This window comes from Silurus aristotelis (genome assembly GCF_946808225.1).
Source record: "Silurus aristotelis genome assembly, chromosome: 9".
NCBI classification, from domain to species: Eukaryota; Metazoa; Chordata; class Actinopteri; order Siluriformes; family Siluridae; genus Silurus; species Silurus aristotelis.
Genome location: NC_139582.1, coordinates 2814965 through 2825422, shown reverse-complemented (window position 1 = coordinate 2825422; position 10458 = coordinate 2814965). Strand labels below are relative to the sequence as shown.

Genomic DNA, 10458 nt, shown 5'->3' with positions numbered 1-10458 from the left:
ACGAATCGGTTCCTTTAAGTGTAAGGGAGAGGTATGCAGAGTCGATTCGCTGGAAAAAAATTGGTTCATGTGCCAAATAAAGCTGGAATATTAAAATTTTGCACAATTAATCATTTAATTGTCATTAATTTAATTATAGATATTTCAGTTTATGCAAGGTATGTGTAATAGACTACAGCAGCGCATGAGAATGGCCCAAATGTCCTCATGGAAAAGAAAAGAAAAAAAAAAAAGAGGCTTTTACATGACACATTTATGCTATAACATGGTGAAATAATTTTTTCACAGATTCCAGTATTATTAGGAAACCCAGGGTCAGAGCACATGGTCAGTCATTATACAGGGGGAGAGAGGAGAGGAGGAGTTAGAAGCCATGCTCAGTGAGCTCAAAGGCAGCTTGGTAGTGCTGGGTCTTGAACCACTAACCTTCAGATCAGTAATGCATTAGGGTTCCACTTAATCAAAGCACACTGCTCTTTAGGAACATATTCCTTCCTTCTTATCCAGGAAATACCGCCTCCTACCTCCAAGACATTTGGAATCCAAGATCTCTTTAATGATGTGAGCAGTTTGATCTTTACGAGAAGGTGGAGGGAAAGTAGTTCAAGGAACCTAGAAGGAACCATGAAGCTTAAAAATATGGAATGTGTTGTCTCGGCAGATTGAGCTTGTAAGATAGATTTCCTGCATCCACGTGTTCTGCAAATATTTTGGTTCCATTCCTCCAAGCGCTGAGAGAGATAAGATAATGGAAATAATACCACTACTTGGAGCTTTGATGCTTGTTCATATTAATGGGAGATTAAGCTCCTGATCTTGGCTCCATTTCACCAACAATGTAAAGAATGCTTGGAAGAATGGATCTTCTTATAGACATAATACATTCTTATAGTAACATCACAATCTTATTGATTATTGGTCACTTTACAAAATATTCATCAAGGTTGTTTCTGAGATGGCCAGCAGGGGGCAGGAGTTCTTCATGTTTCCAATGTGCAGTCATTATGACATATAAAGAGATCTTATAATTACTGTATGTCAGGCATGTCCAAGTGGGAAGTATATAGAAATGCACTGAAATCGTGTATGCAATGTAATAAATAATAAATAGAATATATAGAACATATTATACCTCAATGTATTTAAATACATTGCATATGAATTTATTATTTGTATGAGTTTACGTGTTTCTGGGATGGATTGGCTTGGGTCAAAAACTGTTCTCATGCCTCATCCAGAAAAGAAATACATGAATTAGTTAATAAATAATATATTTATTACAATATACAACAAACCATTTGTGTATGTTAATATTTATTGATTATCATGTTTTTTTGGTTAAAATAAAATTCAGAGTATCAAAGTCAAGGTCTGTGATTTCTTTCTATACCTAATTTACCAGATCTACATTCAAATTTAACATTTGGCTAAATGTACAGTACAGACCAAAAGTTTGGACACACCTCATTCAAAGAGTTTTCTTTATTTTCATGACTATGAAAATTGTAGATTCACACTGAAGGCCTCAAAACTATGAATTAACACATGTGGAATTATATATGGAATTATATACATAACAAAAAAGTGTGAAACAACTGAAAAATGTCATATTGTAGGTTCTTCAAAGTAGCCACCTTTTGCTTTGATTACTGCTTTGCACACTCTTGGCATTCTCTTGATGAGCTTCAAGAGGTAGTCACCTGAAATGGTCTTCCAACAGTCTTGAAGAAGTTCCCCGAGAGATGCTTGGCACTTGTTGGCCCTTTTGCCTTCACTCTGCGGTCCAGCTCACCCCTAAACCATCTCGATTGGGTTCAGGTCCGGTGACTGTGGAGGCCAGGTCATCTGGCGCAGCACCCTATCACTCTCCTTCTTGGTCAAATAGCCCTTGATGCCTTCAGTGTGACTCTACAATTTTCATAGTCATGAAAATAAAGAAAACTCTTTGAATGAGAAGGTGTGTCCAAACTTTTGGTCTGTACTGTATATGTGAAGAACATGAAGAAATAAAATATATATTTGCATTAATGTTTCAGGAAGAAAATGTAAATCTGCATATATCTGCAGTATTATATTTAATTACAGCAAAAAGATTGTAGTTATAATATAATATAATATAATATAATATAATATAATATAATATAATATAATATAATATAATATAATATAATATAATATAATATAAGGGGGAGTGGTGGCTCCAGCGGTTAAGGCGCTGGGTTGCCGATCGGAAGGTCTGGGGTTCAAGCCCCGGTATCGCCAAGCTGCCACTCTTGGGCCCTTGAGCAAGGCCCTTAACCCTCTATGCTCCGGGGGTCCCTTACGAGGGAAATATCAAGGTCCGTGACATTGGAGTGACGTGGGGCCGCCTTCCCGTGGGCTCACCACCTGCAGGAGGGACCGTAAGGGACGGTGCTGTGAGGATTGGGCAGCAGTCGAAGGCGGGGGCCTGCTTAGACTGCTGCCCCCGCGACCCGAATTACGGATAAGCGGAAGAAAATGAATGAATATAATATAATATTATATAATGAGACTAAGATAAACTTGTTTGGTCAGATGATGTCCAGCATGTGTGGTGACGCCCTGGTGAGAAATAACAAGAAAATTGTGTTTTGCCTACAGTCAAACATGGTGGTGGTAGCATCATGTTCTGGGGATGCATGAGTGCTGCTGGTACTGGGGAGCTGCGGTTCATTGAACATGAATTGTCTCCAGACCAGAACACTGTGGGGCATCATAAAGGGAAAGGTGGAAAAGTTCCGTGTCTAACATCCAGCAGCTGAAACAACAATAACAACAACAACAATAATAATAACAATCATAATAATTATGATTATGATGATGATTATTATTATTATTATTATTATTATTATTATTATTATTATTATAGGTGGTGTAAAATTGTATAATTGTAATATTTGTATTATGTTATTTTGGCTCAAACATAAAACGATTTGTCTTTATTTCAACCAAAGCTTTATTTTTATAATAAAGAGTTCATATTAAATAAGAGTTTATAATAAAAACTCTTTAATATAAAAAAATATTTTATTTTTGCTGACATCAGATTGCACTACGGTGCGTCCGCCAATCAGAGCGCCTCGTTCCACCCGAGCCGTCTCCGGTTGGCTCCTTGTCTCTTTAGGCCCCGCCTCCCGGCTCAGCTCGTCCTGTGCGCGCAGAATCGTAGCGTGGAATGGCGAGCAGGCTCGCCCGTCGCTCGAGGAGACATTCGTTGCCATGGAGACAGAGGAGGGCGCCGCTCGTGCCGCGGGCGACGGTGAGGCTCGGACGTTCGGCAGCACGCGCTTCTATCTGCTCGTCGTGATCGGTGAAGTTCCAGCGGAGCGCGCGCTGAATAAAGCGAAAGAGCAATTAAAACAAGGTGAGTCTGCGCATGCGTGACGTGAATTACGCCTAATTATCAAAGGATCGGTTCAATTAATTTTGATGAAGCCTCCTTTGCAGCAGTCCTGCAGCATCACACCTGCTTTGTCCTACAGAACCAGCAGATGCTGGAGGACTTGCACATCTTTTGTATTAAGCTTCACTGCAGTTACTGCTTCTTTATTTATAGCACTATCGAATAATTATACAGTACATTGCATGAAGAAGAAACCTTGAGAGGAACCAGATTCATCATTATCTGGTTGGCACAGAATGTTCATTCATTATAATCCCATCACTGTTGAGGTGAGCTGTTCAGTTGTAGACGCTTAAATGCAGAACTGTTTATGCAACCTGTGGTCCTGAGCCATTGCAGCAGACGGTTGATATAAATTAAAGTCCAAATCCTCTTGAGTTGCTCAGTAACTTCATGGATCTTTAAGCTGTTCATGTGGACCCATCCCCAGATGGGCTCCTGTTGAAGAGAACTTCATCCAGAGGTAGGGAGTTGGGATGCTTCAGGATTCACATTTATTGTTCTACAAGGTTTTGAGCTCTATAGCAGCAGATCTCCAACCCATGAAATCCATATATTCTTGTAGCTGGCTTTGTGCACATGGGCATCATCATGCTGGAACAGGTTTCACTTTTCTAGTTCAAGTGAGGGAAACATTTAATGTTAAATCATGCAAAGACGTCCTACACAACTGTGTCCACTCATATGTACAACATATTAGTGGAACTGGCAGGTGTCCCAATACTTTACCTTTTAAACCCATATTTTGTTGTATTTTGTGTATTTTTTTCACCAGGTCTTCGTTCATGGGAAATCGATCTGACCGTCTGTGATTTGGACAAGGAGCTACAGCTCTTCATATCGAAGCATTCAGCTCAGTTCTCTTCAGAGGTGAAAGGTCAGTCACATATGAGTGGCACAAAGTAGAACTAAATCACTAGGCTACTTATAAATATACATTATTGTTCATTATTTTTAATATATTTTTTACATTTTTTATTTTGTACATTTGTCAGTGTGGATGTAAAAGCTTACTAAACCTGCTTTGGTTTATTGCCATGATAAGTGTTTTTGTGTTCTGCCCCTCATTTGCATCAATTTTGCACATGTCACATTTCATAAGTTCATAAATAAAATAAATAAATGATGATTCTATAGAGTTTATTTCAGTATATTTAAAAAGACCTATGACAATTTAAAATAGTGGTCAACCGATTCATCAGTTTTGCTGAATAATTGGTACCGATAGTTGATAGCACTTTCGCAGAAAATCCATACCGATAGTTTTTCCGGGTTGCGTTATACAGTACGAGAGCGGCCTCTAGAGGTGAATTAGTGATGCCACCTGCTGTTCATTTGAAGTGTCTTTTTTTTTTTTTTAAATTAGTATTATTCATTTTGGATGTATGTTTTTATTTTCTTTTTTCTTTGGAGTGTTACTCTGTTTCACTTTAATTGCATGTCTTCTATTTCCTCAACATTTATTAATATAATTTATATATTCATAATTCTTTTAATTTTACCATGTTTTTATGATTCAGTTATTATTTTATGTTTTTGTAATAAAGTTCAGTATTATTTTACATGGAGTGTCATGTTTGTTTTTTATCCAGTTGATTACCTGGTTATCGGCAAGTACGGTCCAATCTAGCTATCGGTATCGGGAAAATCCACAATTGGTCGACCTCTAATTAAAATCAGTTAGAACAATTGAATAATAAAAATATCCTCACAGCAGATTACCTTGTACATTGTCTAGGGCTGTGTTCCAAACGGCAAAGGTAGGTGATGTAGGTGGTATTTTACCGCTTGGATCTTTTTTCTTTTATTGTACAGCTACTACATGTACAAAGGCTTGTCAAAAGTTTGGAAACATCTGGTCTTTTTATGCTTTTTGAGAGATGCCTTGATGTTCCTTTTGTTCTTCTGTCAGAGACAAAAATGTCGTCACAGAACTTTGTTATTGCTATTCACTTTACAATTCTTGTGTGTTTTTGCCTTTTTGTTGCATAGAAACAAAAACCATAAAAGTCTACATGTTTCCACACTTTTTTAAGATCCTCTGTACCTGCTCAAGGCACTTCAAAATGGGTTTTAATCCATATTCTGTGAGCCTCGTCAGCTAACGGATTGCGTTCCTGAGGTGTTTGTGAAGCTGTGACTCCCTCTAATAATCTAAAAAAATACAATTTCTGTATCATAATGCAATATTTTGTCCATCTGCTGCAGCATCAGTGTGTGAGAATCGCCCAGAATTGTGTTGTATCACATGACTTACTGTATTAATGTGGTTGTTTTACCTGCGGTGTATTTCGATCTGGATCAATAATGCTGATGCAGCGTTACGCTCGATCGAAGAACGCTCTTTGCTGCGCCAAGTAGCTTGAATGACTTTTCTGAGAATTATTTATTAATGAAACAACCCTAATATGTACTAGAAATCATTGCTTGCTCATATTCCCGAACTTCAGCCTCCCAGTTTTGGTGAAACATGCCCAGTCTAGCTTTAAATCCCTGTTCATGGGAAAGACTGACATTGTTGTAGCTCATTAAGTCTTATGGTTTTTATGGATATTTTGTGCATTCTGACATGAGTTTTTCCTTAGCATGAGTAGTAATTGAGTTACTGTAGCCTTTCTGTCAACTCAAACCACTCTATTTATCCTTCTCTGACCTCAACTTTTTTTTTTTTTTTAATGTGTGGGTGTTTTCACACCATTTCACACTATTCTGAGTGAACTGTAAAGACTGTTATTTATGAAAATCCCAGGAGATCTGGGAACAACAGCCATGAAATACGGTCATATGCGGTGCATATGGGTGCCACACATGGGAGATGGAGGGCGCTATTGCATGCAGTGCATTTATTCTTGAATGTACCCCGATTTTTTTGGGAGGGGGGCACCAACCATTATCTTACATACCCCTCAGCAAATGTGCATTTGCACCCCTGGGAAGTGGCAGTTCAGTTGTTTGAGTTGGACTTCTGATCGATGGGTCATGAGTTTAAGTACCAGCGCCAACAAAGGCACCACTGTTGGGTTTAGCTCTAAACTCTTTACCTGCTCAGGTGTATACAAGAGATCATCTGGATAAAGGCATGGTGTTTGATGTGATTTTACTATCATTTATGGTTCGGTACGTACCTCGGATTTTAAGTAATTTCTAAAAAACTAAATATCTAAAAACATACTTTTATTATGTTGATTCAATTGAGTAATTGATTAAATTGGCACAAATTAATTTGACTAAATAAAATGAAATAAATGGAAAAATCTAATTAAATAGTTTGTGTTTGTTAGACCCCCATGTTGGTAATACAGATGTGTGTGTGTGTGTGTGTGTGTGTGTGTGTTTGTGTTTAACATGTTAAACTTAAATGTTCAACTTAACTGTTACTTATTTCAGCATACTTGTCATACATAAATGTATTAGTTCCTCCAATCTTTCATTCATTCGCTCCCTCGATATGAGGAATTGTCAGGATTTTCTTGAAGCTGGACATAAAACGCAAACGAATCCATTGCGCTAGCGTTGATGATGGCAGGAAGTGGCAGCGATTTCACGCATGCTCAGAACAAAGTGCACTACAAATCTTATTTCCGGTTCGGCAGCCACAGTAACACTGCGCTAACTCTAGTTTCTTTCTCTTTTTTCTTAATACCCTTGGCAATGTTGGCGAGGCGAAGACTAAACAAACAAGCCACTTAATACCTTCGTGAGGAAACTCAGATTTTGAGAAAAGGATTGCATTCGGTACACATGTACTGAACTGAACTACACACCTGTACAGAAATGGTTTGGTGTAAATACGTGTACCGTTACACCCCTTGATTTTATACATTTAGATTTGAATAGATTTGCACTGGTAAAATATCTGCAGTTCACATTTCTGGAAAAAAAAAACCACTTTCATCAGTATACATGCTATTCTATGGTTGTGCTATATTTAGACTGGCCCGTCATCATGAGATTTTAACCCAATTAGTGGCCATGCAGAATGAATTCCTGACTCTGCAGAAGTGAATAACATCAGAGCAGTTTATCCATCACCTCAGCAGGTATGAGGCTTTAGGGGGATAATCCTTTAAATGTATTCTCTGCACAGTGTGGCATAACAGCAACAACAACAACCAGTGTTCACACATGCACTTGTGCCCTCATACACACACACACACACACACACACACACACACACACACCCATATTTCCAGTGCAATATTAATGACACCTTCCCATTTCTCCTATGACTGCTGACACCGGTTCCATCTTGTCTGTACGGCGATAAATAATACATCCTTTTTCACCTCTGAATCCTTTCCCATAAATAAAAAAACATTGGTAGCCTCCTTTCACTAAAGTCCTTCCTTGACACTCTCTTCCTGGCTCTCCTGCATGAATGCAGTCTGCGTGAGGCTCCGTCGATACGTAGTAGAGGCTCGTAAGGGCGTGAGGGGCGTCGGAGCAGAAATCCATCCCGTTAGGATTCCCTGGAGGCTCCGTTCCAAGCAGCAGGGAATCGGAGCTCATTTTCAGTTGTCTGTCTTTCAAAGTTGACAAAATGAAAAACTCGCGTTTGCGTGCAATGAATAATAATAAACAAATACTTCACTCCGAGGTGATCACCTTTCAGCGGCAACAGTAAACACACCGCAGTTCTAGTGCGTGGGAGGTCTCGAAGGAATTAGTGTAAATGCAGACAGGTTATGAGGAACAGCTACAAACTGTCATAGCAACGCTTGGGCTCGTTTTGAAGGCCACGTTGGAATATTCTGCTTGAGTGAAGAAGGTAGTTAATGAGGAGGCCTGGGGAAGGAGATGGAGAAATAAAAAGGCGCAATGTTAACTGAGACTCATTGCTACAACGATTCGATGTCAGAGATGCTCTTTCGATATTTTGTTGCTGAAATCGGATGTACAGATCCGACCTCAAAAAAAAATTTTGGGCTGGTTAAACTTTCAAAAATACAAGAAAATGGGCAGCACTGACTAAACCAACCAAGAAGACGAGGTTTATACGATGTGGTATAAAAATCTTTTTGAGACTTTGTTTACAATTTATTTATTTATCTTTATAGACTATCACATTATCTAGAAGGTGTTCTGGAAAGTCTTCTTTTTAAAGCATGTCAAGCACCTCTGCTATTTGCACTGTGGTGTCAGAACGACGACATTTGCCCACGTGGTCTGAATAGCAGACGTGGTAACGCATGTGGTCAGAAAAGCACCAGCTGCACAGCACAGGACGATGTCTTTTGGCACACTGACTAATGAAAGTCGGTGCTCCCTGTGACTGTGCGTGCAGCCTTGTGCTGCCATCTGTTGGTGTGTTATGAAACTAGTCCCGAATTTTTTTTTTACCACCTCGTAATGAAACATATTAAGAGGTCATCAAGAATAATAAGAGTCAGCACTCTGGTACAATGTTCAGCGTTGTCTAACATCTCACAGGTCCATGGATAGATCCCGCTCTCGGTATCATGGTGGCTTCCCCTGTCTTCTCTGGTTTCCTCCCATCTCCCAAAACATGCTGAAAGGTAAATTGTGAGAGATATATTGTCTCTTGGTGTAAATATGTTCACGTGTGTGGGGTGTGGTGCCCTCATCTACCACATTTCTGGTATAGGCTCCAGATTCTGTACAACCCTGAGATCTCATATTTAGCGCTCGCTCAAACTTCAGCTGTGAAATTATTAAGATTCCCTATAGGACTGGGATCCAGCTTTCAAGGAACTTTTGCATTCTAAATGTATAAGAATAAGACGTAGCTGAAATGAATAAATATTATAAAATAATAAAAGTCTTTATTTTGTAGCAAAATTTATTCTTGAAATGTATTCTGTCGTCGATCTTCAAACCTCCTTGATGAATCTGATTACGGCTGCTACGAACTTTCCAGCTCTGCAGTACCCTTTTTCTTTTTTTAAATAGATAAACAGAGCACATTAGCGATGTGTCTGAGATCTAAGAGTCCTTTAACACCCTTTTAACAGGACGCAACATCACGTCTAATCTAATCACTTTTGATTTGACAATGTGCTCTGCTTTACTTTGACAGTAACCGAAAACTGAATAACCGGATCACGTTAAAGTTTGCTGATATCTCAGATAACTTCTTGAGCAGAATTCTGAATAAAGAGTCCATTCACATAAAAATTATCTGTTTAATGCACATAAAAAAAGCTTTTCAGGACAAAAGAGCATTTTACACCACAACCTAGAAAACCTGTACAAAGCAGTTAAAATATATTTCATTGAAAATAAGAGAAATTTCATTAATAACTCATAACTAACTTTCTTTCGGCTTCTCCCATTAGGAGAAGCCATTACGCGTCCTAACCACTAGACCACCAGGGGACTTTCATAATAATCATAATTAAAACTATTAATTATATTATAAACACACCGAATAGGCAAAATATTATGGCACCTGGTAGTGAGTGAATATATTTATTAGGCAGCAAGTGAACATTTTGTTCTGAAAGTTGACGTGTTAGAAGCAGGAAAAATGGGCAAACGTAAGGATTTAAAAGTTTGATAAATTGTGACGTCTAGACGTCTGGGTCTGAGCTTCTCCAAAACTGCAGCTCTTGTGGGATGTTCTGGTCTGCAGTGGTCAGTATCTATTAAAAGTGCTCCAAGGAAGAAACAGTGGTGAAACGGCGACAGGGACTCGGGCAGCCGAGGCTCATTGACGCACGTGAGGAACAAAGGCTGGTCCACGTGGTTCCGATCCAACAGACGAGCTCCTGTAGCTCAAACTGCTGAAGAAGTTCATGCTGTTAATGATCGATAGGTTTTGCTGTTTTGGCAGCGAAAGGGGGACCGACACACTATTAGGCAGGTGGTTATGGCTGAACGGTATAAATGTCCAGATGTTCCATTTTATTCTCTTAGAATGAAGAACAACTTTACACACTTTTAGCATCCAGACATTTCGTTTCTCCAAACGTTTGCTGTTTCTCCTGTAAAACCTTCTGTAGGTGTTCTTTACTTAGTTGTTCTATGCTGGATAACACTGCGAAACTGATTAAACTCAAACAGAAAAGATAGAC

General features: G+C 38.9%; 1 protein-coding gene across 1 annotated transcript in view; it reads left to right on the top strand.

Annotated features, from left to right (window-relative positions):
* Nucleotides 1-3062: 3062 nt before the first annotated feature.
* map1aa (microtubule-associated protein 1Aa) overlaps nucleotides 3063-10458 on the top strand; it is a 31690-nt gene continuing 24294 nt past the window's right edge. Inside the window, exons 1-2 of the mRNA XM_083549642.1 lie at nucleotides 3063-3385; nucleotides 4200-4301. Of these exons, the coding sequence (XP_083405768.1) occupies nucleotides 3241-3385; nucleotides 4200-4301 (247 nt within the window). The 5' untranslated portion in view covers nucleotides 3063-3240. The remainder of the gene's footprint in view (nucleotides 3386-4199; nucleotides 4302-10458) is intronic.